Source organism: Drosophila miranda, chromosome 3 (genome assembly GCF_003369915.1).
Source record: "Drosophila miranda strain MSH22 chromosome 3, D.miranda_PacBio2.1, whole genome shotgun sequence".
NCBI classification, from domain to species: Eukaryota; Metazoa; Arthropoda; class Insecta; order Diptera; family Drosophilidae; genus Drosophila; species Drosophila miranda.
This window is the reverse complement of record NC_046676.1, coordinates 8,133,292-8,161,191: the sequence shown is the minus strand read 5'-3', so window position 1 is coordinate 8,161,191 and position 27,900 is coordinate 8,133,292. Positions and strand designations below refer to the sequence as shown.

At 49.7% G+C, this 27,900-nt stretch overlaps 4 protein-coding genes across 31 annotated transcripts in view; 2 read left to right on the top strand and 2 right to left on the bottom strand.

The window, feature by feature from the left end:
* Nucleotides 1–1,081, top strand: LOC108160668. The gene is made up of 4 exons (XM_033391733.1): nt 1–145; nt 456–569; nt 623–779; nt 834–1,081. Exons 1-4 carry the CDS (start codon nt 26–28, stop codon nt 1,043–1,045), a joined length of 603 nt encoding a protein of 200 aa, XP_033247624.1. The 5' UTR covers nt 1–25; the 3' UTR covers nt 1,046–1,081.
* A 3-nt stretch (nt 1,082–1,084) lies between these two features.
* Nucleotides 1,085–2,136, bottom strand: LOC108160667 (cell growth-regulating nucleolar protein). Its single transcript, XM_017294808.1, has one exon. It carries the CDS (start codon nt 2,025–2,027, stop codon nt 1,164–1,166), a length of 864 nt encoding a protein of 287 aa, XP_017150297.1. The 5' UTR covers nt 2,028–2,136; the 3' UTR covers nt 1,085–1,163.
* A 744-nt stretch (nt 2,137–2,880) lies between these two features.
* Nucleotides 2,881–5,453, top strand: LOC108160367 (ribonuclease Z, mitochondrial). Its single transcript, XM_017294339.2, has 2 exons — nt 2,881–4,158; nt 4,213–5,453. Exons 1-2 carry the CDS (start codon nt 2,943–2,945, stop codon nt 5,286–5,288), a joined length of 2,292 nt encoding a protein of 763 aa, XP_017149828.1. The 5' UTR covers nt 2,881–2,942; the 3' UTR covers nt 5,289–5,453.
* A 2,655-nt stretch (nt 5,454–8,108) lies between these two features.
* Nucleotides 8,109–27,900, bottom strand: part of LOC108159544 (sorbin and SH3 domain-containing protein 1) — a 40,393-nt gene continuing 20,601 nt past the window's right edge. For 2 of the 28 annotated variants that reach the window (XM_033390495.1, XM_033390493.1), the window contains 17 exons: nt 23,198–23,554; nt 22,935–23,033; nt 22,604–22,743; nt 22,425–22,497; nt 22,176–22,208; nt 21,535–21,688; nt 21,350–21,470; nt 20,379–20,411; nt 20,112–20,180; nt 19,909–19,961; nt 19,659–19,837; nt 15,163–19,290; nt 9,994–10,327; nt 9,819–9,933; nt 9,542–9,748; nt 9,248–9,480; nt 8,109–9,171 (listed from right to left, as the gene is read on the bottom strand). In XM_033390495.1, coding sequence (XP_033246386.1) covers nt 9,003–9,171; nt 9,248–9,480; nt 9,542–9,748; nt 9,819–9,933; nt 9,994–10,327; nt 15,163–19,290; nt 19,659–19,837; nt 19,909–19,961; nt 20,112–20,180; nt 20,379–20,411; nt 21,350–21,470; nt 21,535–21,688; nt 22,176–22,208; nt 22,425–22,497; nt 22,604–22,720 — 6,018 coding nt within the window. In that variant the 5' untranslated portion in view covers nt 22,721–22,743; nt 22,935–23,033; nt 23,198–23,554 and the 3' untranslated portion in view covers nt 8,109–9,002. Of the gene's footprint in view, nt 9,172–9,247; nt 9,481–9,541; nt 9,749–9,818; nt 9,934–9,993; nt 10,328–11,913; nt 12,001–12,738; nt 13,429–14,820; nt 14,926–15,162; nt 19,291–19,658; nt 19,838–19,908; nt 19,962–20,111; nt 20,181–20,378; nt 20,412–21,349; nt 21,471–21,534; nt 21,689–21,798; nt 21,956–22,175; nt 22,209–22,424; nt 22,498–22,603; nt 22,744–22,934; nt 23,034–23,197; nt 23,555–27,900 lie in introns of those variants that run through there. The other 26 variants (XM_033390480.1, XM_033390481.1, XM_017292935.2 and 23 more) reach the window with 23 other exon arrangements.

The following is a 27,900-nucleotide window of genomic DNA, read 5'->3' as shown; positions in this document are numbered from 1 at the left end:
ATCGCCACCCAAAGCGAATCGGAACATGAGACTCCAACGGGTGGCCGTGGACGCACTCCGGCTACTCCTCTGCTGCGGCTGGGCGATGGCCAACCCCGCCCCTGAACTGGACGAGGATTGCGAACTGAATTCCATCGATACAATGGTGAGCCCAACTTACATCTTCTGTGCGAAATCAAAACGTTCCAACGTTATCGAATGTCTGGACACAATTTAAAACAAAATAATAATGCAAATCTAGGGTAAGGGACTATATGTATACACATATTGATAGAGACCAATAGAGGCCTACGAGTTGGTAGGACATGCATCCTATTCTGACGAGACAGAATAGAGAAAAGAAAGGGGGAGGACGTTTTACAGAAGCTAATTATTATAGGTCTTCTTCATCTATCTTCAAGGGTATATAAGTTCTAGGGTCGAAGTTGCCTTTCCCATTGATTTTATCATTGCAGCATGACTTTTGCTGCGATCTGCACGACGAAAGCCCCCATTTCAGCGACTGCCAGATGAAGTGGCACGAGAAGATCCACTACAGGACGGATCAGGAGGAGCAGACGTACATGTTTGTGAGTACGGCCTGCCGCATCTGACTAAAGCCCATGATCAGCTCTTTATCCAGTGCACCGCCGAATGCACTTTCAATAGCACCGATTTCGTGGGCAGCAATCGCCAGTCGCTGGATCTCGCAGCGGTTCGGGAACATTTGGAGAGCGAACTGGCCAACGATGAGGATGAGGCCCTGCTCTATCAGACATACAGCCAGTGCGAAAAACACGGTGGGTTGCCAATAGTTTCATCTAGTCAGATTTGCTCATCCATCTTCTTTTCAGCCCTCTCGTTGCTGCCCCAGAAGAGCGTTAAGTCGCTGGCCAACCGCATGGCTAGTTTCGGATGCCATCCGTTTGCCGGTCTTGTCATGGAGTGTGTGGCCAACGAGATGATCCTCAACTGCCCGGCCAAGCGCTTCCATCAGACGCCGCAGTGCGTGGAGACCCGCAACCAGCTGCGCCAATGCAAGCAGTCCCTGAAGTACGTATCCTAAAGTGATCCGGAGTGAAATAAAAAGAGGAACATGGGAAGATTTGCGTTCAGCTTACAACATTTATTTCCCCACTCGTGATCCATCGCTATAAATAACCTATGTATAACTTCCATGGATGCTAGCACGACTTGACCAGGTCCCCATCTAGCCGCAGCGTCGCACACAGTTTCAGTTGCTTGTCGAACCTTTTGTGGAACTTCTTCGCCTGCTTCTCGCTCAGCTCGTCCACTGAGACGTGCTTGGAGTACTTTTTCAGCAGCTTCTTTTTCAGCTTCTCCAGATAGATGCCGTCCGCTTGCTTGGACACGATCTTCGACAATTGCGTGGTCCAATCAAAGTCGTTGCTGTTGGTGTTTTCGGATTCCTCACGAGCGGCTTCTACTTCTGCTTCAGCTGCCACCTTTGACTTTTTCTTGGGAGGAGCGTCCGTCTCTAGCTGCTCCTTTTCGTCCTTCTTTTCGGCCTTGCCATTCTGAGCCGCCTCCCTGGCTGCTTTGGCCTGAGCCAGCTGCTCCTGCTTGGCCTCCTTCATCTTGTTGAGCTCCTTCTCGAGTATGTCCCACACCTGGGTGGCCTGCTGTCGGGGCATGCGCATGCAGTTGCCCACAAAGTTTTCGAACTTGGCCCTCTTCCGGGGAACATTATCGACGCTCTGCAGCCGCTGGAAGGCCGTGCGCAGGGCCGGCGTCAGGTTGTATTCGCTGCTGTCGAGTATGGCGCGAATGATGTCCATCCAGCTCTCCTGCTTTTGGGCATTCTTGTTCCGCGACTCCTTGGCCACAAAGCTCTGATTTTGGTTGGCATACTTCTGGGCCTCTGAGATGCACTTCGTGTGGGCAACGTACTCCTCGCTGTAAAAGTCTTTGAGGCAGTCCATGCAGGAAACGTTCTTCTCGTTTCCGCGGCACCGTGTCTGGTAGTGCTTCTCCACCGATGGCTTCTTCACGGACTCGCCGCATATGTTGCACGTGAAGAATACCATTTCCAGGCGGGGTTTTCCAAATACTTTTTTCAAGAAATTCGAATAAATTTAGCCGCGGCACAGCCAAACAAACGCACGTGGGGATTAGTGTGGCAGCTCTCTATTCGACTGGTAATACTTCAGTGTTGATCCACATGATTGCCAGGGCTGCAGCTAGTGCGCCAAAATTGAATTCATGTAAAAATCATGTAGAAATGGCTATAAAATTACTGTAAAAAGTTGTAGATCACTTTTTTTTCGCCAGGTGTCTGAGGGACGAAAGCATCACTGCGTAGGTGCCATGTAGAAAAAATTTTGCTTGTTACCGTTTAAATATATTTTTTATAAATTTCTTAAAAATAATACAATTAAACTACTGCTGTAGAAACTTCCATACGCAGGAATTAGAAATTTCGCTCTTTACAGAGACCAAGAATTGGTATCGGGATCAGGATATATATACAGGAAATTCTCAAATGCATTGATAGGTCGAGAAAATGTCTATATTAATTAAGTTTGGAAAAATTTATCGTATTAAATTTACAAAATAGGCCGGTTGACAAGCAACAAGTCTTCAAATAACAGCATGACATGACAAAATTGCGGCTGTTTTGTTTATTGAACTTTTTTGTTTAAACCTTGTTTTAGTCAAAATACAATAAAAGGGAGTACTTAAAAGTAGTTAATCTTGTTGCAAATTTGTTCATCAATGGGATAAAATTATGTGGGTCGGACTAATGGTTCTATCTAGCGAGTAATAATAGACGGAATATCAAAAACTAGGAATATGGAGAATAGAACTTGAAATCGTCAATATATTTACGGTATATTTTCTAAATGAGATGGTATGTTTCGGTATATTTCTGAGGATCTGAACAGCTGCTCATCGGCCCACAACACGCGACCAAAGTCAGTTCCGCGTCGAACGAAATACGAATGATTTTGTTGAAATTAGCAAGGGCACCGCTTTATGGAACACTACGAAATCTGAAGATGAGCAGCTCTGTGGCCGCCATTGCCTCGGCCACGGATCCGTTGACGGGCCCCAAGTACGAGCGAGAACCGAATGTGCTGCGCAAGAAGCTGGCTTCGGTGGTGCCCGGCACGGTGAACCTTCAGGTGCTCGGCGCCGGGGCCAACGGTTCCCCCAGTGCCGTCTATCTGTTCACGGACCAGTCCCGATACCTGTTCAACTGCGGCGAAGGCACCCAGCGGCTGGCCCACGAGTACAAGACGCGGCTGTCGCGCCTGGAGCAGATATTCGTGACACGTAACACGTGGGCGGCTGTGGGCGGTCTACCTGGCCTGGCGCTAACGATTCAGGATGCCGGCGTGCGTAGTGTGGGCCTGCACGGGCCGTCGCACCTCTACACCATGCTGCAGTCGATGCGACGCTTCGTCGTGCTCAAGAATCTTCAAATGCAGACGGTCGACTGCACCGCCGGCAGCTGCTTTGAAGACTCCATTCTGAAGGTGACGTCCCTGCCGCTGGAGAGCGTGGAGAACCCAGAGAAGACCGTAATCAACTACATCTGCCAGCTGAAGCCTCGTCCGGGTGCCCTCAACTTGGTCAAGTGTGTTGAGAAGGGAGTCCCGCCAGGCCCTCTACTGGGGCAGCTAAAGAACGGCCAGGACATCACACTCCCCGATGGCCAGATAGTTCGCTCCGTGGATGTCACGGAGCCTGGCGAAACGGCGCTCTCCTTTGTGTTCCTGGATGTGCCCTGCGAGGATTACCTTCCTGGTCTGCTTTCCCATGCCAAGACCATCAAAGATCTGGGCGAACAGCAGCTCACTGAGGTGTGCTTGGTGGTGCACTTTACGCCGCACGAAGTCTCCACCTGCCAGAAATATCAGAAATTTCTGCAAAACAATTTCTCGCCAGGCACGCAGCATATCTACCTGAGTTCCCCGCACAATCAATTCTCCGGCTATGCGGCCGCCCACCGTATCCAGCATCAGCTGCACCAGCTGGCTCCTCGGATATTTCCCCTCCTGGGAGAGCAGTTCCCCTGCCAGAGTCAGAATCTTAGCGTGAACCTGAAGAAAACCAAACTGGATGAGGCAGATCACGACGGCGGGGTTGATGAAAGCACAGAAACGGAGCAGGGCGTGGTGTCTATGACGAGCTTCCATCTGCGTCCCAAAAAGGGTGAGTACCACTGCAGATATATTCGTTATTTCTATCTCATTGCATTTCGAACAGGACTGGACCAAACCCTGGCGGCCAAGCTTACACCAGAGGAGTACGTCAAGGAGACTCATGCTGTGCCCGGCTTTACGGAGCTGCTGGCTAAACTAAAGGCCGAAACCAACTTCCCATCGTCCGCCGGCAGCAGCTACCCAAGAATCATCTTCCTGGGCACGGGCTCCTGCATTCCCAACAAGACGCGCAACGTCAGCTCAATTCTGATCCAGACTGCGGCGGAGGCCTTCATGTTGCTCGACTGCGGCGAGGGAACCTATGGACAGATTGTGCGCCTATACGGCAGCGCAAGGGCCGTAGAGGTACTCCGCCAGCTGCAGGCTGTGTACGTGTCCCACCTGCATGCGGATCATCACATTGGATTGATTGGACTGCTAAGGGAGCGCAGACAGCTAGCCCCAAAGGCAACTCCGCTTCTCCTACTTGCCCCGCGCCAGATCGAGCCATGGCTGGAGTTTTACAACCGCCAGATCGAGGAGATTGAGGATGCGTACACTTTGGTGGGCAACGGAGAGCTCTTGGCGAGTCCCCTGACTGGAGAGGCAGTGGAACCATTGGGCATAACTGCCATTGCCACCTGCCTGGTCAGGCACTGTACCAACTCCTTTGGCGTGAGCCTCACCCTGAAGGCGCAACACGATGGCGAACCAGTCAAGATCACCTACAGCGGCGATACCATGCCTTGCCTGGACCTGATCGAGCTGGGGCGCAACTCTACAGTTCTCATTCACGAGGCCACCATGGAGGACGACCTGGAGGAGGAGGCGCGCATCAAGACGCACAGCACCATCTCCCAGGCCATCCAGCAGGGACGCAACATGGGAGCCAAGCACACAATCCTCACCCATTTCTCGCAGCGCTACGCCAAGTGCCCGCGTCTACCCAGCGTGGAGGACATGCAACAGGTGGCCATCGCCTTCGACAACATGCAGGTGACTCTGGAAGACCTCCAGGAGTACCACAAGCTCTATCCCGCGCTCCTGGCCATGTATGCAGAGTACACCGAGGAACTAGAACAGCGGGCTGTCAAGCGAGAGCTCAAGCAGGAGCGAAAACGAAAGTTGGCCCAAACGTGATTGAAAGGTAACTCTAGCAGGAAAAATGGTGGAAGTATTTACTGACCTACTGTTAAACTAATCTTAAGGAAATAGTGAGTAAACCTCTGTCATCAGGTGGTATAATTCTGTGGCCTGTTAAATGTAACCCAAATCAAGAATATATATATTGTATATACTCTGAAATTTTGTTAGATATACCCCGGATAATGCTTGCACACTTGCATTGGATCAGTATAGTATATATATGTGCCGGTTCATAGACCGAACATGTCGCAGAAGAACATGATTCCTGTCGCGCGGGGCTGTGGTCCTATGGCCCTCTCCATTGCGTTCCACGCTGTTTTCTCCGCCTTTCCAGATCGTTCGCCGTCGGTACATCCACTGCAGGTAATTCTGCCGTAGCTCCTCGTCCTCTCGGGATGTCCAAGAGATGACTCCTGGCTGGACTGTGGCAGTCACTTGCTGTCCTGCTGCGAGCCATAGCCATGATGCCGCTGCTGTGTCGCTGAGTCGCCAATGTGGCGTCCCGCCCGCTACAGCAGGGAACAGCGGTCGACGACGGGATTGTTGGTTCACGACCAGGGAAAATAATGTCAGCCCATAAAACCCATCGTATCCCAGCAGGACAGAAGCGCACGCCTTGCTAAATCCAAACCTAACAAGCCATCGTCATCCTTCGACCTGGCCATCGACAACTATCTCAAGGACTTTGGCTGTGGCAAGCAAGGGAGGAGCTACGTGGGCTACTAGACTCTAGATACATATATATCGTTATTATTAGGTTTAAGGATATATGCGTCAATATATTTATATAGTAAATACAAATGTATTCAACTTGTTTATTTATTAATACTAAGCTAAGCTATGATGATTAAAACTATTGAAAAATCATCCTTGCTGTATCCTGTATGGGGGAAACAGGATTACAAAAAGGCGTGGCACTCCCAGATCGGTTCTCAAAAATCGGAGAAAACTAAATATTTTACAATGGGGAATTTATCCTTGATCCTTCATAAGGACTCCATTAAATCAGGGAAATTTTTTTGATCACAGGAAGCCGTCGCACGTCCCGATCGGGCCACAAATAGCCGAGAAAACTTAATATGTATGGTTGGGGTTGTTGGAGTCGTTACCGAAGGATCAAGGACTTTTTTCTGATCACTGCAGGCCATGGCACGCCCCGATCGGGCCACAAATAAGGGAGAAAATACGATTTGTATATCTGGAGAAAATATCCTGCATCCTTGGTCCTAGATAAGGAATACATAAGCTCAAGGAAGCTATTCCGAACACGGGAAGCCTGGAACGGGAGACAAATAACGGATAAAACAACAAAAGTTTTGGTTTTCAATTTTTGTACAACAAATTTTTGTTGTTGTACAGCAACAACTTTCAACTTGCGATCGATCAAATGGCCAAAATCAAGAATTTCAGATCTGGGATACCAGGCGAACAGAAATCAGCAGAAGGTCGGTGGTTTTTTTTTAAATTACTTTTAATTTAATTTTGGTGTAACGGCGGGCCATTTTGGGCGGCCAAAGAAAGTATGAAAAAACGTAAAAACAAAATTAAAAGGAATTTAAAAAAACCACCGACCTTCTGCTGATTTCTGTTCGCCTGGTATCCCAGATCTGAAATTTTTGATTTTGGCCATTTGAGCGGTCGCAAGTTGAAAGTTGTTGCTGTACAACAATTGACAACAACAACTTTTGTTGTTTTATCCGTTATTTGTCTCACGTTCCAGGCTTTCGACGGCTTCCCGTGTTCGGAATAGCTTCCTTGAGCTTATGTATTCCTTATCTAGGACCAAGGCTGCAGGATATTTTCTCCAGATATACAAATCGTATTTTCTCCCTTATTTGTGGCCCGATCGGGGCGTGCCATGGCCTGCAGTGATCAGAAAAAAGTCCTTGATCCTTCGGTAACGACTCCAACAACCCCAACCATACATATTAAGTTTTCTCGGCTATTTGTGGCCCGATCGGGACGTGCGACGGCTTCCTGTGATCAAAAAAATTTCCCTGATTTAATGGAGTCCTTATGAAGGATCAAGGATAAATTCCCCATTGTAAAATATTTAGTTTTCTCCGATTTTTGAGAACCGATCTGGGAGTGCCACGCCTTTTTGTAATCCTGTTTCCCCCATACAGGATACAGCAAGGATGATTTTTCAATAGTTTTAATCATCATAGCTTAGCTTAGTATTAATAAATAAACAAGTTGAATACATTTGTATTTACTATATAAATATATTGACGCATATATCCTTAAACCTAATAATAACGATATATATGTATCTAGAGTCTAGTAGCCCACGTAGCTCCTCCCTTGCTTGCCACAGCCAAAGTCCTTGAGATAGTTGTCGATGGCCAGGTCGAAGGATGACGATGGCTTGTTAGGTTTGGATTTAGCAAGGCGTGCGCTTCTGTCCTGCTGGGATACGATGGGTTTTATGGGCTGACATTATTTTCCCTGGTCGTGAACCAACAATCCCGTCGTCGACCGCTGTTCCCTGCTGTAGCGGGCGGGACGCCACATTGGCGACTCAGCGACACAGCAGCGGCATCATGGCTATGGCTCGCAGCAGGACAGCAAGTGACTGTCACAGAGGACGAGGAGCTACGGCGGAATTACCTGCAATGGATGTACCGACGGCGAACGATCTGGAAAGGCGGAGAAAACAGCGTGGAACGCAGGAAGAGAGCCATGGCAGTGGCTGGACCAAAATGCCACAGGACCCGGAGCTCAGATAACCTTTAATAAGAATTGACCAGCCTTTAAAAATTAACTGAGTCTGAAATAGTTAGATAGAGCATAGAAAAGGGATAACTCGGATGGTTGTCGGTTGGGTTTTTTTTTGTTGATTTATTTACTAAATACGTTTGCAACAGTGTCTGTGTAATAAACTCTCGTTTGTAATGATTAAAAAATGATTTTTTTTCTGTTGGATCGGCTTGAGAATATTATGGTTTTACGATCTCGTAGAATGAGTATTTAACTCATTTTCATCGACTCAACAGAGGCACTTGGTTCATAGCACTTTTCAGCTTTTCTTTGTTTTATTTTCCATCTTTCTTTTGTTTAATTTAATTTATTTTTTAGTCATTAAAATTGAAATTTTAAGGCACTTTTTTTGTTCAACGGTTCTCCATCATTGTGTATTGGTTTTCTTTTTGGAAATTAGCTGTGACTAGTTAAAATTAGTAGGTAAACAACAAAAGTATATAGTATATGTATGTATGATCTTAATTTAGTTCTCTTTGATATCGGGATTGTGGAGAGGTGGTTGTGGTGCTGTTGGTGGTGGCGGTGTTTGGGGCAAACTTCTGGTTAAAAGTGTGTGGTGTGCTCACTTTTGCGAGTATAAATAAACATAATTCCAACATTGATAAAATTAATGCTCTATTTAAAAAAAAAAAAAAAAAAATAGTTTTATGTTACGGCAACGCAAGCAGCAGAACAGAATTAGGGGAATAAGAAGAATTCAACAACAACATAAAGTAATCCAGTTAAATTAAATCAGAATTAATCTTATAACTGCCTGTGTCCTGTTTCCAGCTGCACTGGCCTGGCCTGGCCGGGTAGGGCCTCGGTTATTTCACATTATTCTCAGTATTAGACTACAAATTCATTAATATTAGAGGTGAACGATTTTTTGGGTATTTTGGTACGCGTTTTCGGGTGTCCCACACCTGTCCTGCCAGGATGCCTCGATGGCTCAATGGCTCCGCCTTAGGCGCGTTCCACATAGTTGCCGGGGAATGTGCCAAAGCAGCCGGTGCGCTGCGAGGTGCCCACGAACCATCCGTCGTCGCACTTCTCCAGCACGTGCACCAAATCCCCCTCCAGCAGCTCCAGTTCATCGGAGTTCTGTGGCCGGTACTTGTACAGGGCGCGATAGCTGAAGGGGAGAAAGGGAAACGGAGCATCTTGGATAAGCAGATCTAGGCAAGAGGTCAGTCCTGAGGGTCACTCACGCCAGTGGCTCGGAGCTGGTGTCCACGTGGAGTGCGTCCGTCTTGTGCAGCGTCCGCGTTTCTTTCAGGATTCCGTTCACGGGCTGGGCTCCGTTCTGGGTCAGCGTGTTGAACTCATTGTTGATGTTTGTGCGCAGCACATCCAGATTGGGCCGCAGATTTGTGGTGCTCTGGCTGCTGATCACGGTCGTTGTTCTGGCCGCGATATCCTCGGCTCCAATGTCCGTGAGCACCTGAGTGAGGAAGTAGGGTCAGATCTTGGCTAGAGGTAAACCTCTCAGAGGTATGACTCACCTCCACATAGGACACTGGGAATATGCCCTTCCTGTTGGCGATCTTGCCCTCGAACCAGTTTCCATCCACCCTACGCGTCAGCGTGACCAGCTCTCCCTTGTTCAGAGATAGCTCTACGCCCGACTGGGCCTGGAAATTGTATTTGGCACGAGCCTGGCCCTCCGATGGCCGCTTGGACGGAGTGCGGGCGCCATCGCGGCTAACAATCTGTGGAAAGGGAAGGGAAACAAAAGAGGCTTAGAGGCATGGCAATCGATTGTTGATAAGAGACACGCACCTCCACATAGCTCGCTGGCAGCAACCCGATCATCGCATTGTGCTCACCCTCATACCAATTGGGATCGATCTGCCGCCTTATGTAGATGGTGTCGCCCTTGCGGAAGGAGAGCTCTCTGCAAAAATCCATTCATTAAAAACTACTGGATCCACCGGAGTGAAACTGAAGAACTTACTTGGAGCTCTGTCCCTGGAAGTTGTAGAGGGCCCGGGCAACGGTTTTGGGACCCACCAGCGACTTGAGCGTCACGTCGGTGGGGAAGTCATCGTAGCGGTTTAGGGCGATCGGGGACTTCTGCGAGGGCGTGAAGTTGTCCGTGTGGCGTCGAGAGTTCATGTCCTGCAGCTCCTGTAGATACTTGCGGCGTCGCTCCTCGTGGTACAGCTTCTGCATATGCTCCGCTTGGCGTGTGGCTAGTTCCTCCTCCGGTATGTGCTGCTTCTGCTCATGCCTTATCGGTGTCTTGAAGTGAATGTTGACGTCTGTGTCATAATAACGATTGGGAGATTCTGTGTGAGATGCAAGATCGACAAAAGGGTGTTCAGGCTGTGGCTGAAGCTGAAACTGGATCTGCGGCATTAACCCAAAGGGCGTTGGTCCCTCTCTATCATAGCCTATTCTATGCTATACCCCCGTCATTTGATTTGCTCACAATAACGAAACTAGTTGCCCGCTAAGATAGAAGGCTGTTGACATTTCCGATTCATAAGAATGCCAGAGTTCCAGTCATTCTCGTAAGACTCCAATAGTCCTCTGCGAGTAGTACTTGTTTATTTTAAAAATAGCAAACTGAATCGTAAGACGATCTAACCGCAAATCGTTGTCATAGTTGTCGTTGTCGTTGTGGCTGTCGTTGCTGCTGCAGCTTCTGTTACGAAACCCCTGGCTTATCTGAGTCGCGACGAGGTTTGTATCTGTCTGCCAATTGGTAAGCAAATAAACAGTCGCCCCCCCCACCGCCCATTGTCCCCCACCTCCCCAGCTAAGCAGCTGGGAGAGATAACCCGCCCCCTATAATGGGTGGAAGGGGTGCAGAGAGGAGACGTGACGTGTCACAATCTCAAATTGAATTAAGCTTCTCTTGATTCCCCATTGAAAATGAGCTGCAATTGAAGTTAATGCTCGTTAGCAAAATAATCAGTTAATTGGATACTGAATGGAATGGGTCTCCGGGGGGCAAGGGAGCTAGCCTCGGACTACGCACCCATGCGACTAGTAACCGAATCGTTTTAGAGCTGTGCTAAGCCACTTAGCCTCGAGATAAGACTCATCCTCATTTGCATACGAATCGCTTACACATAAGAATATCTATGTATATGTATGTCTGTATGTACGTAAGTGGAAAAGTTCGCCTCAGATACATTCGATTCAATTGATGCATTAATGGAACTGCGCTGCAAATTGATAAAGATGGAATACTACGCATCCATCAATTGACCCGATTCAAGGAAATCCCTTGATGGGGGAAAACCTTGCGCAGAGAGGTGCGGTCTGGTCTTGGGGCTGGGGCTAGGGCTAGGGCTGGGCAGCTGTACAAATGTTTGTGCAACAAATACCCCGCCTCGTAGTAAGCTTAACAATTAGGAATAGTTTTGTACTCGTACATACACATACAATACTATGCCATGTAGTGTTGCACTACGTGTTGTGTATGAAGCGTAAAAAGAGATTTAATTGACACTTGAGAGATTTTCACTTTCACTGATTTCTTATGGCGCATTTTTGCCAGCGTTCGAAAGCGTTTGAAAGCGTTGCCGATTTTCATCTTTCACTGGGGAAGTCCACTCACACACACACACACACACACTGGTCGGGGGCCTTTCAAGGCTTTTCCTTCCTTTCACGCTCAATTAACTTTTTAAATGGTTTTCTGTTGCTTTTCCCTCTTTCGTATTTGTCTATTTGCCGCTTATTAGTCACAACAATCAATGAGAATCAGAACCAGACCGCCGGATCGAAGGCTGAGAGGCAATTGTCTGATAAAGCAGAGAAGAACGAACAGCAACAAGCACGAGATTCACGCTCCACTTGATCCCCACTCCCACCAACAAAGCGAGAGAGAGACCGAGAAAGAGAGAAAGGGGCAGCTTCGTACCTACCCAAGACCCCAACTACACCGTAGCACGCTTTGTGCTCAACTGAAACCGAAATCGAAACCGAAACCCAAACTGAATGGGGCTCTGACTCAGTGGGGAGGAGGGGGGGCTCCGGCGCCGACGTCAAAGACTTTTGTCTCTGGGAGAGTGAGAGTAACGTGGGGCGATATCAACGGTCGCGTACTACGAGTTCCGTTGTACGAAAGTCACGTTTAATTGTTGTTTCGGGGTGTGTGAACACTGGGACCAGACTGACCAAGAATGGGTCGGTCTTTGATTGCTTGACATCAACTTTACCAAGAAAGATTATTTTCTTTTATGTAATGGTACCTTTGAGAACTGAAAGATTGAGTTCATTGATATGTGGACTTTTAGTTCAAATAAATACCTTTAATCTTTGAATTTTATGAAATTCCGAAATATCTGTCTGTGCTGAGTTTGTCCACCAAAAGAAGTTTTCCCTAGTCTTATTTTTTCTATTACATGGAACCCACTGTATTTGATCTTGAAGGAAAGCTTTTGCTCACAGTTACCGGCACGAAGCTTTTATCAAAGAGTTCATTCGGAACGTGAGAGCAAGTGCCAAGCTTTATCTCAAACGCTCTCTCTCTCTCTCACTCGTTGGCTCTCACAATCTCTTGGAGTAAGGCTGATAACGAGTTTTTTTGGTTTTTGCAAAAGAAAAACCGTGAGAAAGTGCAAAACAGAAAGGTCGTTTGCCCGCTTAATCAAATGAGAAAGTGCCTAGAGAGATGGCAGGGGGGAGGAGGGGATCGATTGATCACTTTTCCTTCTTTCACATTTGTTTGAAGTCTAATACTAACTGCCATGCCACTGGTGCTGCTGATGTTGCTGCTGCTGCTGCTGCTGCCACGCGAGCAGAGGAATAGAAGCTCCGATTGCATGTCGATTGGCCAAGTACGCCCGTCGCTGGTCCGGCAGAGGGGTGTGCGGCAGACCCACTATGTGATAGGACACCTCTCCCACTACCCCATTGGACTGCTGATACGGGTATGGGTGTGGCGGCACCATGGGTGCGGGGCCGGAGTAGTCGTAGCCCCTACGATGTATCCAAAGGATTTTTCCGCAATTGGCAATGTCGCAGCTGCTACCCGACGCCGGATGCATGACGTTGTTGTTGCTGTTGCTGTTGAGGTTGTTGCATGAGTTGCTGTCTGCCCCACTGCTCTGCGGCCGCAGCCAGGGATTCTGATTGGCTTCGGGGCTGCGCCACCAGCTCTGCTGATGGGTCTGCTGCGGCTGGGACAGCCTGTCATCTGTCAGCTCTAAATCATTGCAGCTGCGATGCAGCTTCTGGCTGGGATGCGACTGCCGCCAGTGGACACTCTGAGTGGGACGGCTCCTCCTCACGTGGACGTTGTTGTTGCCGTTGCCGTTGCCATGGAGGTTCTGGCCATGCTGGCTGGAGTAGGTGCTGCTGCGACGCGGCGCCAACGTTTGATGTATCATTGTGTGGGGACGGGGGAGACAGTCCTCTCACAGTTGCATAATCCCGACACGAGGCATCTATGCATGCATGCTGTTAGGCCGGCCAAAGGCTGAGCGTTGCGCGACTCTCACGTTTTGGCACGGAAAATTGAAACTAACTAACGACCACGACAGGTATTCCAGGTATTCCACTGGCGAGTACACGCGGCGTTTGTTTTGTTGACGCACTGTCTTGGCCATGGCAACGTGGGTCGTCGGTTGCCCGACGACCGCCGCCGGCAAGGTGAGCTTGCGCAGGGTGGCTCCCTTACCTACACAACGGGGTGGGGTGGTGGTTGTTCAGGTGCCTTTTGGTGCTGAGTGCTTGATAAGCAGGTCAGCTCCGTCAGTTTCTGCGTCGCGTCAGCGTCGCGTGGCCGGCATTTTCAATGGACATATCGATTAATTTGGCCCAACTAATGTCCGGCGCGCCTTCAAAGCGAAATTGCACCAATTGCGGAAATTCTGCGGTAGTAAAAAGCTTTTAGTTTTGCAAAGGTCATTGATGGCAGAGCGCGGCAGCAGCAGGGGCGTAGCTGGTGACCTAACAGGGTTTTTATTGAGCAGTAACTCCTTTAAGTTTATGTTGTGGCATGTGGCACAAATATACAGATAGACAGAAGGACGTGGAAGATCTCTAGATATATACCCGTACGTAATTTTCATTTCAAGGAACATAATTCGGATTGATTTCCGAATTCCATTTAGATTACATTTAAGATTTGAATAAACTTTACGCGAAATACCACATAATGCTTAAGGAATTTACCGAAAAAAAACCACACGATGTTTTTCGTATAACTTGTACATTTTTGTTCCATTTCTAATTTGTATATCCGATACGATAGTATAGGTTTTGTGTGGATGTATAACAGCCAGAAGGTAGAGTTTCCAATCTCATACATGTACATACATATGTACATTCCACATATATTTATATAAACATATTTATATATGTACTCTTCATCAGCATATATGATATCACTTGAAAACAAGTGCAACTAAAACTTTTGGCTTTTCATCAGCACTGATCAGTTTTCTGCTCTAATTTTGTAAAGAAAATTTCTCCCAAAGTTTAATAACAATATTCTATACACTCTTAACATTAGTTTTAGAACACATCGCTAATTGTTCATAAGAAATTCCTTCTTATGTGCAGTAGCTGTGCCACATTTTTCTTTTGAACTGCGTCTTTAATATAAGCTGATTGAAGGACAAATAATGAAAATAGAACAAGATCGACTAATCGACACGGCGATTAATTATCGATTTCAAAAGGTGCAATAAAATCCATCCGTATAGCCATTACTTAAAAAAAAGTACCCCCATATTTTGTAGCACATCTGAAAAACTTTGGCGGGTAATAGGCGTGATCGACCCCTTCGCTCTGGGGCCTCGACAACAACTTCATCACTCACCTGAGCCATCGATAGTGTCAGTGCTGTACGGTAGGTCGTAGGTGGAGCTGTAGAGGCCCTTGATTGGCGGCTGTGGGGGTATGGGGGGCGCGTTCGAGTCGGGATCTGCGCCAACGATTACAGATAACAGATAAAAGTCAGGGATAGATAATTTCGAATAGTTACAGCCAATGGGAGGAGACCCTATAGCCTAAAGCGGTACCAAAAGCAGCAGCTCTACGAGATTAGGCGACAACCGAAGCATAGCGGAGCGTAAAAGTTGTCCTAGTTAGAGTTCCCAGACCCAACCCACACAAGACCCACTGCTCCCTGGAAGTTGTTCGCTAATCACCAGTTAATCACCTTTGAACGTTACCGCCATCGTCTTCTTGAGGCGCTCCAAGGTGGCACCCCCAGTAGCAGCGCCGGTGGCGCTCCTCGTCGGCTCAGCGCCATCGGGCACATAGCGTGCCTTGGGGCGATGCATCCTCGGATCGAATTTCTGATTGGCAAAGATGTCGTCATAGTCGTCGCGCAGGGAGCTGGTCAGCTGGCAGCTCTGCTGGTGACGCGGCGACTTGGGCGGACGGGGCGGCGAGGTGGAGCTGGCGCGTGGGACCACCCGTTGGGGCTTCTTGGGCAGAGCCTTTGGCAGCCTCAGCCGTGGCTGGTCTGTGGGCTGGGGGTGTTTGTGGGCCACCCAGTCGGCACATAGGTGGGGCGAGATGTCGTGCACGTCCCTCAGATCCGGATGCGACGTGGACAGATAGCTTATTGTTCGCGCTTGCGACTCAGCGGGGTCTGGCGACTCGTAGCGCATGCGCAGCCGCTCGATGTAGTTGCTGCTGCTGCTGAGGCTGCGCAGAGGGCTCCGAGCCGGCTTGGGCTGCCGCTGGAGCTCCCGTTTGAGCGCCGCCGTCTTGCTGATGACATCGATGTGCGGCATGAGTCGATCCTGGGCACTGCGCTGACGCCTTCGACCGCGTTCAGGCGAGGGTGTGGCCCCGCGTAGGTCAATCTTGTGGGTCGTCATTCGACTGACGTCGTCTGCCAGGTGTTGTTTTCCTGGCGCAAGCGATGATTCCTTCTGCGGCTCCGCCTCCGTAGCGGTGCCCGAGGCGTCTTTTGATCCCGCACCAAATTCGGGATCGCTGCGCGCCTTCCGCAGCGGGCTAAGCCCAAAAAAATCGCTGCACTGTTCGTTGGACTGCTGCTCCGTCTCCGCCCCCCGGTGGATGCCCTCGAAGTGCTGTCGCATCTTCTGCACCTCGCCGGTGTAGACCCGCTGCAGGTAGGAGCTCGAGCAGGCCGACACCTGCGACTGGGGCGAGAGGCTGCGCGAGCGGTAGTACGACTGGCTGTCGTACAGCTCAAGGCTGGCATCTCCTGGCCCGGGCGAACCATTCTCGAAGCTGAGAAGCTCTGCCTCTGCCTCTGCCGTGTCGTCGGGTGGCCGCAGCGGGGGGCTGTGCAAGTGAAAATTTACCCGTGCTGCAGGTCGCTCCCCGTAAACGCCGCTCAGATCCGTCAGCGAGTTGCTCAGCTCCGTGTGGGTCAGCACCTGAGTGTTTCTGGCCTTCTGGCGCGCCTGCATGTTGTGCTCGATGAGGCGCATCACCTCGGCCTCGTCGGGCGAGGAGTCCTCGCGAGCGTGGTAGATGGTCTTGGCCGGCTCCTCGAACTGCCGGTCCTCGAAGTACTGTATCTTCTGGTTGATATTCTCGGCGGGCTCCTGCTCCACTTTCGGCGGGGCAGCACAAGTCTTGGCCTGGCCCTTGACCTCGCTGGGCTTCGGCCGGGGCGGCACATCGGGGGCCCTGGTCAGCGTGAGTTCGGCATTCTTGGCCGCAATGGCCCCGCGCGTCTCCCTGGCCACCACCACGGGCGACTGACTGCGCGTGGGGCGTGGCAGAGTCTGCGGCTGCTGATGCTCCTCGCGCTTGCGCAGAACCGGTCCGAGCAGCTGCTCCTTGGAGATGTTCGAATTGCAGCGCACCTTCAATGTGTTGGCATGGGCGCCCGCGACCGGCTTCGAGCCCTTCTCCACGGTGACCACGTACTGCTCGTCGACGGCTGCGGCGCCCTTGCGGTTGCCCGCATAGATCTCGTTCAGCTGCTGGGTGATCTTCTTGATCTGATCCTTGGACAGAGTGCTGACCAGGTCGTTGCCCAGGTGACGGTCCAACTCAGTGGTGGCGTCTGTTACCATCGCTGCTCGATGCTCCAGGCTGCTGGCCAGATCCGCCACAGTGTTTCGTCGCCATTGGCGCTGCACCGGCTGCAGCTGGCAGTCCTGATGGCGCTGCCTGAACAGATTCAGCTGCTCAAAGTTCTCGCGCAGATCCTCCACGGACTTCTTCTTGGCACTGAGGGCCTGCTCCGTCTCCTGACGCCACTTGATTTCGCCCACGTCCTTGGAGCGGAAGTGCAGGTCACGCTCCCGCTGGTCGTGCTGCAGCTTGCCCACCAGATACTGCAGCTCCTTCTCGGCCCGCTCGTGCAGCCGCACCTTGCGCCACTCGTCAAAGGCCAGCAGCTCCGCATCCTTGCGCAGGGGATGGAAGCTGCTCGAGGACGTGGCCCTCTCCAGCTGGCCCACCCGCTCCAGGGTGCTGTAGAATCGGTTCAGATCCGTAAAACGCTCGCAGTTGTTGCGGTACCGGCAGCTGGGACTGTGCCGCTCCAGATACGTCAATGATGTGGCGCTGTGGGCGAGATCTCCGCACTGGTAGAGACTTCCCGGAGCCGCGGCAGACCGCTTGCTGCGATCATCGGCGCTGCTCAGGCTGCTGGCCCGCGCGATGGCCTGCTCCCTGTCCTGCCGCTGGCTCGATCTCAGGCTATCGATGCGACGACGCGAGGGGGAGCGCACCTCCCTCTGGTTCTGGGGCACGCGAACCTCCCGTGTGGGCGAGAAACGTCGCTCCAGGGACTTCTCGTAGTCCGGCTGGGGCGACTGAGGCCGGGCAATGTCCGTGACCGTCTGGCATGGCTTGGCATGGCGATCGCGATCACGATCCTTGTTCTCGTACTTCCACACCAGATCCTCGATGCAGCTGCTTGGGGCCTGATCCTGCACGGTCCCAGCATAGTCGTAGACATCCTCCGGCTCCAGGGAGCAGTACTTGTACTCCGTGGCACTGGACGCGGTCTGCTGGGGCAGGGACATCGACATGGACATGGAGACGGACTGCTTGGCGTTGTAGTCGTTCCAGAAGTTGGTCTTCTCGCGCACCGTATCGCTGTACGACTGCACGGACACTGGAGGATGCTTCGCCTTGCTGTTGCTGGAGGCGGGTGGTTTTCCTACCTGACGCTTGCGCGGCACATGACCCTCGCTGCGGCTGCTCTGCAGCGGGACCAGCGACTTGGACTTGGGGCTGGGCCTCGCCTTGCCCACATAGATCTTGGGCGGGGCAATCGGCACGTACTCCTGGCGCACCATCGAGTCGATGGAGAAGGTGGAGTTGCTGCGCGGCAGGCTGTCGTTGGAGGCGTTCTTCGCCTGATTCTTGGGCAGCACCTTTCGCAGAGAGCGACCGCAGTCGATGAGGGTCTGGGGGCGCACCTTGGGGAAGCACATCGTCTGTCGGGTGGTGGTGCTCACGGTGCTCTGGCGCAGCCTGGGAAGGGATTTGCTGCGCGTGTGCTGCGCCTTGCAGGTGGCATAGGAGCGCACCGCCTCGCGCACCTCCTGGGGGGACTTGAGGAAGGGGTCCCGCAGGATGTTGGTGCTGGCCTCAAAGTTGGTCCGGCTGGGGGGCAGCGTGTTCTCCAGCCGCTTCTTCTCCTCGGCAAAGCTGCGCTCCTTGGAGATGCTCCGGCCGAAGGCCACCGGACTGCGACTCGATTGTCGCAGGGCCAAAAGACGGCCCGTCGGACGGCGACTGGGACTCACGGAACGGAGACGAGACTGCTGCTGGACGCGGGTGACGCGACATGCGCCGCCGTCCTTGTGGCGCGTCTCCTTGGTGGCCGTGAGGGTGGCCAGCAAGGTGGATACGGCACCCGCGCTCTTCGACCGAGAGATGGGCTCGCGACGAGTGCTCGTCGACGAGGCGACCTTCCTCAGGGTGATGGTTCCTCCGCCCGGGGGCTGGAAGCACTGCTCGTGACGGGACTTGGTGGAGCTCGACACACGCACCGTGCTCTTGGTGCAGGAGGACCTGCGGTTGGGTGGCATCGGGGCAGGTGCCTGATCCTGCTGCAGCTGCTGCTTCTTGCTCAGCGGAATGAACGAGGGCAGATTCTTCGACAGCTGCGAGAACATCTTGGGGTTGCTTCTTTTGTGACTTGTTGCTGGCGCTGGCAGGGGCGGCGGTGGCGGCGGCGGTGGTGGGGGAGGAGGAGGTGGTGGTGGCGGTTGTGTTATTACTGGACTGGGCACAGTGGGCTCGTACTCGTCCTCTTCCTCTTTAAGCTCCTTGGTGCTCACACGTATCTTGGTGAGGGTCGGAGTGATCTGTATGAATTCGAATTCCTCCACAATTTCTTGGGAAAGGCAAGACTTGGATTAGGCGGCGGCTTTTTGCTGGATTGTTGGTGCCAGTGCCTGTTGGTGGGTGCTGTTTTTCTTTTTCTTTTCTGGTGGTACAACTGGTGCCTACATCCTTGCCCCTTGAGGACAGAACGAACAACTTCAAGTGGGAGCAGTGTGTGTATGTGTATGTGTGTGTGTGTGTGTGTGTGAGAGAGGAAACGAAACCAGGAACAACAGAGTAGTAAAGTGATCGATAGACCCGATAGAACCAACACCATTTGGATTACGATTAATTAGTGAATTAGTCCGGGGATTAGGCCAGCGTCTTATGTTTATGTTAGGGATTATAAATCAAAAGAAAGCCTATCTCTTCACTTACCTCTGGGCCTCTCGGGCGCTGGCTTGCGGAAGCCGAAAAGGGGCGGTTCTCCGCCTGCCTGTAGACTCTTGTAGGCCTGTCGCTGCTCCACGGGGCTGAGGGGACTGCTGACGGGCAGCTCCTTCTTGCGGAAGACTAGGTTGGAGTCGCTGGTGTAGCCGGATTCCTTGGCCAGAGCTCTGCAACGACCAGAAGGAGGAGGAGGAGGGTCAGCAGCGGTGGATGTTCGGGTATCCTTGGGCCCACTTACCTGGACAAGTTGCCTTCTGTGTAGAGTGGAGATAGCTTCGATTGTTCTAGATTCTATCGTGGGGAAAGAGAATACATTAGTCAGCATTTAAGGGGATATTCAGAGTGCATTTGTTGATTTGATTTGCTTCAATTTTTGGTATTTGTATTAGTTGAGGTGCCTTGGCGATGATCCTGCCTCGCTCTCTCTCTAAAGAAACTTACTCCGATTCCATCGAAATCATCGACAAACTCTATTATAATGCGCGGTATGCGCGTATGATCCCTAAGCCACTGTTCGCATGGTATTGCATGGATCGGTTAGACGGGTAATTAGACAGGAAACAGGAGAGATACAGTAAGCAGTAAGGGAACGGGCTTAAATCGACTTGAAACGACGGAAAACAATCGGAAACTATAAGCTAAAACTAAAACTGTGGTAACAGCAGTTAAGATACGATCTAGGAATACAAATATAGTAGAGTGCCATACCCCGTTAAAGATGTCCATCACTTCGTCCCACCACTAGAATTGTGAATAGAATACATATTTGCTGTGAGTTAGAATATTGACGCGATCTGAATGACTGTATGAGTGAATGAGTGTATGCGAATGAATTGGGGTCAGGTATTATCATGGCAGTGCTGGGTCAAAATATTCGGTTGTAGCAGGGAAAACATTTGAGACCGCCATAGTCGAGTAATCCGACCCTAAAATACCCGACACTCAAATTTATCTACGAGTATAAAGTCCCAGATTCAACCACTAGGTGGAAAGAGAAAGATATTCCCACCCTTCTCTAAGTGAAAATTTTCAAAAGGCTTGGTACCTCAAGAGACAGACAGACAGAAGCTGATACATCGACTTACTAGGAAAAATATATGTAGGTATAAATGTACAGGCCTGAAGTTCTAATATATACCAATAGTTTTGCTCCGAGAGTGGTAATTGTAAGAAGAATCTTTTTTCACTTAAATTTTGACATTAATTTAAGAATATTTGATTTAAATAAATTGTATATTTAAATGAAATACATTTCATATTTAAATAACATATTTTACTATTAAGATCAAATCTATTTAATATTTAAAGTAAATATATCTCCCACATTGAATATATTAAATTTAACTGAAAGTGTTTTGTGTTTAGATTAAATGTGGGACGTATTAAAAGACTTTTTAATACATCTATATATTAATATCTATATAACATCTATATTAATACAATCTATATATTTTTACATCAAAGTGAATTCTACTTTATTTTCTGTAAGTCTATTAATATATATTTCCAAGAAACCAACAAGTGTCGGGTATACTCGTAAGTGGATCAATTAAGCGACTACCGACTCTTGGTCTACAGTGGGTTAAAGGTGTTAAAGGGGTTAAATGATTGTGAGCTTAGCACCGAAATTGGCAAGCCGTGGTGATGTTGATGAATGCTCGCCTTCGGTTCGGACTTACCTCCTTCTTCTCCTTTTCGGACACAGACGAATGTCCTGTGGTGTAGTCCTCGATGCGACCTGGCTGATTTTTATACGAATTCTGAGCCGACTTGATGGGATTTGGCATAGTACCATACAACCTGAAAGGAGCAACACTCTTTGAGTCGACTTCAATGGCAAACTCAATTCTGGGGGGTGACCTACTTCTCGTCCTGGCTCAGGTTTCGCACATTGACGGCCGAGGAGACTGACTGCACTCGATGCGGATTCTGTGTGCGGTACCTCACCGTGGAGTAGTCGGAGTCGTAGTTGGGTTCGGGCTCTGATACGTAACCGTTGCTCTTGTACGACGGACGGGCTGTATGGGTACGCAAGGGGCGAATAGAAGAGACACACATTAGTCGGGGTCACCAGCTCGATGCTGGGATCTTCGGTATCAGGCTCTACCAATGCGGTTATTACTCGTACATTGCTTGGATGGTGTACTGGCGGCGGACATGATGTTAGGCTAGCGTTTGTGCTGTGGTTGGCGGGTGGAATTGGTGTTTGGTGGGTGAGTAAGGCCTTAGATTAGGTTGGTTAGTCGTGAAATTTAGTACGTATAAGCTTCCAAATTGTCAATGAGCTAGAAACGGAGATACTCGTATGAGAGAAATAAAATATGTAGACAAACCAAATAATAATAAAGCATGCACTACGGGTAAAGCTCTCTGCTTCAAGCAGGCACCACAGCCTTGGGCTTCTATCTCTATCTACGAGAATGTATGTACAAGCAAAGCGGGTAAGTGGCAAATGGAAGGCTACTTAGGGCGGAAATTGGTATAGTTTAAAGATCAAAGAATCACCTCTGGGACACTTGTAGCGTATCACGAAATCGTCTGAGGCAAAGCGAATGGGAGAATGAGATATTGTGAAGAGACAGACCAAAGAGGAGAAATCATTGACCGGACTGAAGCATTAAAGGGGGGTAAGGGATTCGGGATGGGAGTGTGGTTCATGGAGGGTAGATTTGGGATTTGGATTTTGGGGATTTTATGGAGTTCACAATGCTTCAGACCAATATGAGAGAGTGAGAGAGGGAGAGAGACATTTACCGCCGTTCTTCTGCTTGTGTATGGTCTGATAGAGGCGCTTGTACCACTCATGCTGATGCGGCTCCTGGACCTCCTGCATGTGGGGGGGTGGATAAGGAAACAGTTGCATATCACAAATCACATTTCACATCGGACCCACATCAAGTGGCAATTCCCTCCCGGCCCCCTGTATCCTTTACCGATCTGAGTATGATGGGCATTCCATCGTTGGTCACCGGACCGATGCCATCGTACTGCCTCCGACCTAACTGTGCCATTTTGCGCGGACGATCGTGGTCCGTTTCCGGTTCGCTCATATACTCGTGCTTGACTTTGTAGACTGGAAACCGCAGATTAATTAACGGTTAGTGGTTGGTTCATTGTGGGGATGTGAGACGGATTGGGTTGTGGGTCTTCGGGTGGAGACACGGGTGTACAAAGGTCAGTGTTGTGCAGCAACGTGAGCGCGAGCTTTCCCTGTGGTCATTTGCCAACACTCTCGGCTGGGTCCCTAATTGCATGGATACTTACTGACTTCATTGGGCCTATAGGCTGGGCGGCTAGTGTCCGACAGTTGGCGGCGCACGAACGGCCTCTGCAGCTCCGAGGTGGAGGCCGAGCGTTCAAAGGCTTTTGGGGCGATAAACGAGAACCGAACGTTAGAAAGGCAGAACGAGAGAAAGGGACACAAAGAGAAAGAGAGACAGAGAAAGGACTAGCACAAGGAGAACTGTATCTGTCTGTGTGTGTGTGTGTGTGTGTGTGTGTGTGTGTGTGTGGGTGGAAAGTACTACTTCTGATCTTGTCCGAGACGCTGGCTGATGGCGCCACTGGGCCAAAATGGGCGGAGCAGTCCGTTTCGGTGTAGTCGGAGTAGGGATCTCCGTTTGTATGCGACCAGGGTGGTATCGTCGTCGTGCTCTTCGTCTGTGGCTCCTGCTGTTGCGGCTGCTGCGGCTGTTGCTGGAGTGCCGTATAGCGGCGTGGCAGGGTGGGCGACTCGAAGCGCACCGGACGGAACTCCTTGCGGCCGCTCAACGACGGCGATGGCTGCGGTGTCCACACGGGCTGCGTGGGCGGCGGCGGGGGCGTGGGCGCCGCCGATGAGCTGTGGTTCAGATCGCTGGCGGAACCGTACGGTGTCCACACGCCTGTTGAAAGTTTTCAATGATTGAGAGCGTGGGCGTTTGGGGCACAGGTGGGGGGGGGCACAGGCAACATGACATCTTCAGGGGCGCCGGATATCGAGATCTTTCAGAGATTGAGTTTCCCCTCCCCTGGACATTTACACTTGTCAGCAAGTTCACGCTCGCAATCTGTGGTTTCCCTTTCCTTACCCTCCCCTCCCTTTAGTTCTCTTCCTTCTCTCGAATATAGTTTCGTTTCGGCAGTCAACAAACCGAGCGAAGACAAATTGACAAACAAACATAGCGACGTGGAACAGCAATAATTAATACGACGGACGGCGACCAAGGAAGCCTAGCCGCCATTTGGCAGCCATTCAAAAATCGCCCAAAACACACACACACACACTCTCGCACCGCTCTCACGCATGCACACACTCTCACACCCGATGGGTGGACGGACGGATGGCCGGAAGGGGAGTGTAAAGGCGCTGCGGATGAGTCACAGCATTTGGCGCATGTTTAGCATTCACAATCACACAAATAGATATTCACGTACAAACGTATCTGTATATTCTCGAACCGTTAAAGAACGATGCGAGGTGTGTTCCAAGGGTTTGTTGGCCCGCAACGAAACGATTATACCAAAACAAATCGAAGAAGATCGATCTATCTTAATATCAGCAAAACCATACGAATATTCTCATCGATTGCTTCTCAGGTGTTTCGCAATCGATATCGATAAGTCTCAAATATCAAATGAACAATAGGTCTGTTGAACGGCACCGAAAACCTCTAAAAGGCATCTCTCTCAAACTCATGTTCATGTTCAGACATGATCAAACATTGGTTTCTTTGAAAGATCTGTACACCGAAATCTTCGACTAGATGTTCATATGGCATACAAAATGTATATTATATTAAATGCATTGAATGCATTAGTAGCTATGTAACTAGTAGTAGCTATCGTCAAAGGTCGTGTATTTTATTATCGGACTCCGAGGACCGACTTAGCTGCCAAGGCATTGACGAGCAGACGGAGCCGAGTAGATCAGAGGCGAAGGATGGCCCGAAGGAGAATTGAAGTACCAGAATAGAGGTCCAAACAACAAATTCTTGCCCTACTCTCTCTATTAAGTATTTGTGTTATAATGTTTCAGGAAGACATACCCTTCGAAATTGTCCTTCTTTAAAGGTATTTGTGTCTTCTTTTAATAACATTTAAGACAAAATGGCCACCACAAATAGATTGATTCAAACGTCAAAAGATGAAATTTGACAACCAGCATATTTTTCAGTGCCATGTGAAATCTTCCCTTTCCGATGATCTGAGTTCCTCTCTTACTTGCGAAGAAACCCGCGCTGTGTCTGTGCAGCCTTTGCATTGGGTCTAGCCAAAATCTTTCATTATACAGATTTATTTGCCACCTGTAAAAAAACAAAACCCATAGATAGAGGCACCGATACACCGATACAGATACATATGCCGCTGCTGCTGCTGTCTGCCCTAGGCGGCGCATTGCCTTCGAGACATTGACACGTATTTCACAGAGGAGGCACCATCGATGCTGCCTCTAAATGTGTTGGCGGTTTTCGTTGCTGTTTCTGGTGGGGGCGGGCAGGGGGGTGGGCGGAGGTCTGATGTTTCGTATGTGGGCGCGCTGACGTCTTTATTCAATCAGCACTTAATTGAATTATACAATCGAATCAAAAGGAGAAGTTTCTCCTCGAAAATGTCAATCAAATTCCCACACACACACACACACACACACAAAAATCCTTTGGTCACTTGAGTCACACCCGTTTATGGATGTCATTTTGATTTGTATTCGGATTTGATGGATTTACCTAGCTGATGGGGCACAGGATGGGGCACTGATACACGCTGTTATGGACACGGAAACGGATTTGGAGAGCGATGTCGCTGATTGAGTTGCTGACTCCGCGCACGGCTCGAGGCGAACTGAATTTTGCGTGACCCGGCAGCACCGAGCAGAGCGCGCCAGCGTGGCCCAAATGGGGAATGTAATGGGATTGGGACTGGGACTGGGAATGAGAATGGAGACAAAAGGCAAAATCAGCCAGCGAGCAGCCAAAAGCAGGCAAACAACACACCCAGTTCGGTGGGGCAGTCGCTCCTCGGCAGTACCCAGTACCCAGCACTCAGCAGAAGATCAATTACTCGAATTGTGGGAGCAGTTCGGTGCTCGATCAAGCGCGGAAAGGGGAGGCGGCTCGGCCTCTGGCTCCCTCCCAGATACCCTCCCAGGTACGGTACCCAGACTTGGGCGCCAATTATGCGTGCAATGCGAAATGGAACGGAAATGTGTGCGGCGACAAAAGGTTCCCCGGAATGATTTCATTGCGTTTCGTTGGCTTTTTGTTGCTGGCCAAAAAACAAAACAACTCTTCGGCAAAGCCAGACCAAAAACAAAAGACACAAAGACAATTGTCATTGCAACCGACTCTCGAGCTCGAGCTCGAGCTCGGCTTGGCTTCGATTGGTTCGGTTCGATTTGGTTTGGTTTGGCGGGGCACTTCCGGTGGACGGGCAGACACTGCTGCCCGGGTGCTGCTGCTTTAGAATCAAATCAAACGGAAAATTCGCTTGGAAAAAATGTTAATAAAGGCACTTGAGTGCGATAGAGCGGCACACCCTCAAGGAGCGCCCGCAGTCGAGCAGAAGTCGCATTTCGAATATCGTTGTTGGAGGCAATTCATTTGAAATTTATCGATTTGCAAACAAGAAAGATTCTGAAACGAATCGGGCACAGCGACAACAACAATGACTGGGGTAACCATTTAATTCTCACTTTGGATCATTTCCAAAGTGTTTTCCACATAGCGGAGCCCGACCCGCGTTGGCCTTGTGAAAATCCAGCACAAAGCATGAAAAAGGGCTGAGGGAGGCGGGGGATAGATACATATATGTAGCTGCATAGACGCCTGTGCAACCTGTCACTGAATCTGAATGGCAACGGGAGTCGGGAGTTCCACTCGGAACTGCTTTCGAGTCGGAGACCTGTCACTGCGACTGCGACTGGGGCAGGGGCTGGAACTGGGAATGGGTGCGGCCGCCTCTGGCAAATTGAGAGCATTTCCTGAGTTGATTTATGTGGAATGCCTAGGGAGAGCGCGCCCGTCTGCGGAGTGGGATCGGGGGACTCCCGAGTTTCGGTTATTTATGGAGTGGATATTTGTGGCTTTGCTAATTGAACGGGGAACTTCTGAACGAAGAAGGGAAGAAGGGGAGGGGGAACAGATTGTATCGAAAACGGAAGATTTTATTGATCGTTTATATTGCTAAATTATTATGAAAACAATACTAGAAGAAAGTCGCATAGCTGGGAAACCTCAAAAACGATGTTTTTGAGACAGATATGGCATCTTGTATATATCCGGAGATATCTAAATTTCTCCTGATAATATCAAACTATATATTCCATCTTTCAATGATAAATTTCTAGTCAAAAACTCTCCTCAATATTCTAAAATCAATCAACCAGAAGGAGAAGCCCTATCTCCCACACTTTGCTCTGTTATGTTTGACGTTTAGCCACCTGCGATCTCAAAATTATCAGACTTATCCATCATCAGAGCAATCTGATCCAATCTCCATCAGTACTATAGCCCCCATCAAATGTATAATCCCCGTTTCATCCCCGACAACGTCATCAACCAATATGGGAATCGCCCTTCCCCGTCCCGTTTCCAACCGAAAGGAAGATACGCGAACTTTTCGTTCAAGTTCAACTGAATTTATACCAAAAAAAAAAAACCTATAAATTATTTTCACTCACTAAAAGTCTTTGAATTTATACTTTTCCATTCTTTGGCATAGCCAAAGGCACAACAACAACAAAATATAAAGAAAATAGAACCAGAGAGTAGAGAATGTTAAAAATAAAAACATACTCGTACAGATTAATGCTTCGAATAAATATGTGTTTGGGATCTTCTACCAATCTCCAAAGCCCATACCGCCCGTATAGCATAGATAAAGTCCGGTCCGGAGCTACATATCAGCCATCAGATGACGCCAATCGAGAAACGATGGATTTTTGATGGATTTGTGTACGCCCCCGTGGAGCCTTATGGAGATCATGGCTGGCTCCATCCAGCCGAATGGAAACGAAACCCCAAGGCAAACAAATCTGAATCGGGCATCAGATGGATTAGAATAGAATGGAATGGTCAGGGCGACATGGCAGAGAGCATCCAAGTATCTCTGGGCAGTGTTCGTGTTGCTTTCGTATGGCGTGAACTTTTATTGGAGACTGTAAAAGGCGGAATCCGTGTGGGCGGCGGCTAACAAGAACAACAATTGAGCACATTGCAATATTGTAATAAATATTTTCCCGTATTTTCCTCTG

Excerpts from the sequence above, each read along its gene's own strand:
- LOC108160668 (XM_033391733.1), top strand. The coding sequence starts at position 26 with ATGAGACTCCAACGGGTGGCCGTGGACGCACTCCGGCTACTCCTCTGC. Across the intron at positions 570-622 it reads AGGAGCAGACGTACATGTTT|TGCACCGCCGAATGCACTTT; the intron begins GTGAGTACGGCC and ends CTCTTTATCCAG. Across the intron at positions 780-833 it reads CAGCCAGTGCGAAAAACACG|CCCTCTCGTTGCTGCCCCAG; the intron begins GTGGGTTGCCAA and ends TCTTCTTTTCAG.
- LOC108160667 (XM_017294808.1), bottom strand. The coding sequence starts at position 2,027 with ATGGTATTCTTCACGTGCAACATATGCGGCGAGTCCGTGAAGAAGCCA.
- LOC108160367 (XM_017294339.2), top strand. The coding sequence starts at position 2,943 with ATGATTTTGTTGAAATTAGCAAGGGCACCGCTTTATGGAACACTACGA. Across the intron at positions 4,159-4,212 it reads CCATCTGCGTCCCAAAAAGG|GACTGGACCAAACCCTGGCG; the intron begins GTGAGTACCACT and ends CATTTCGAACAG.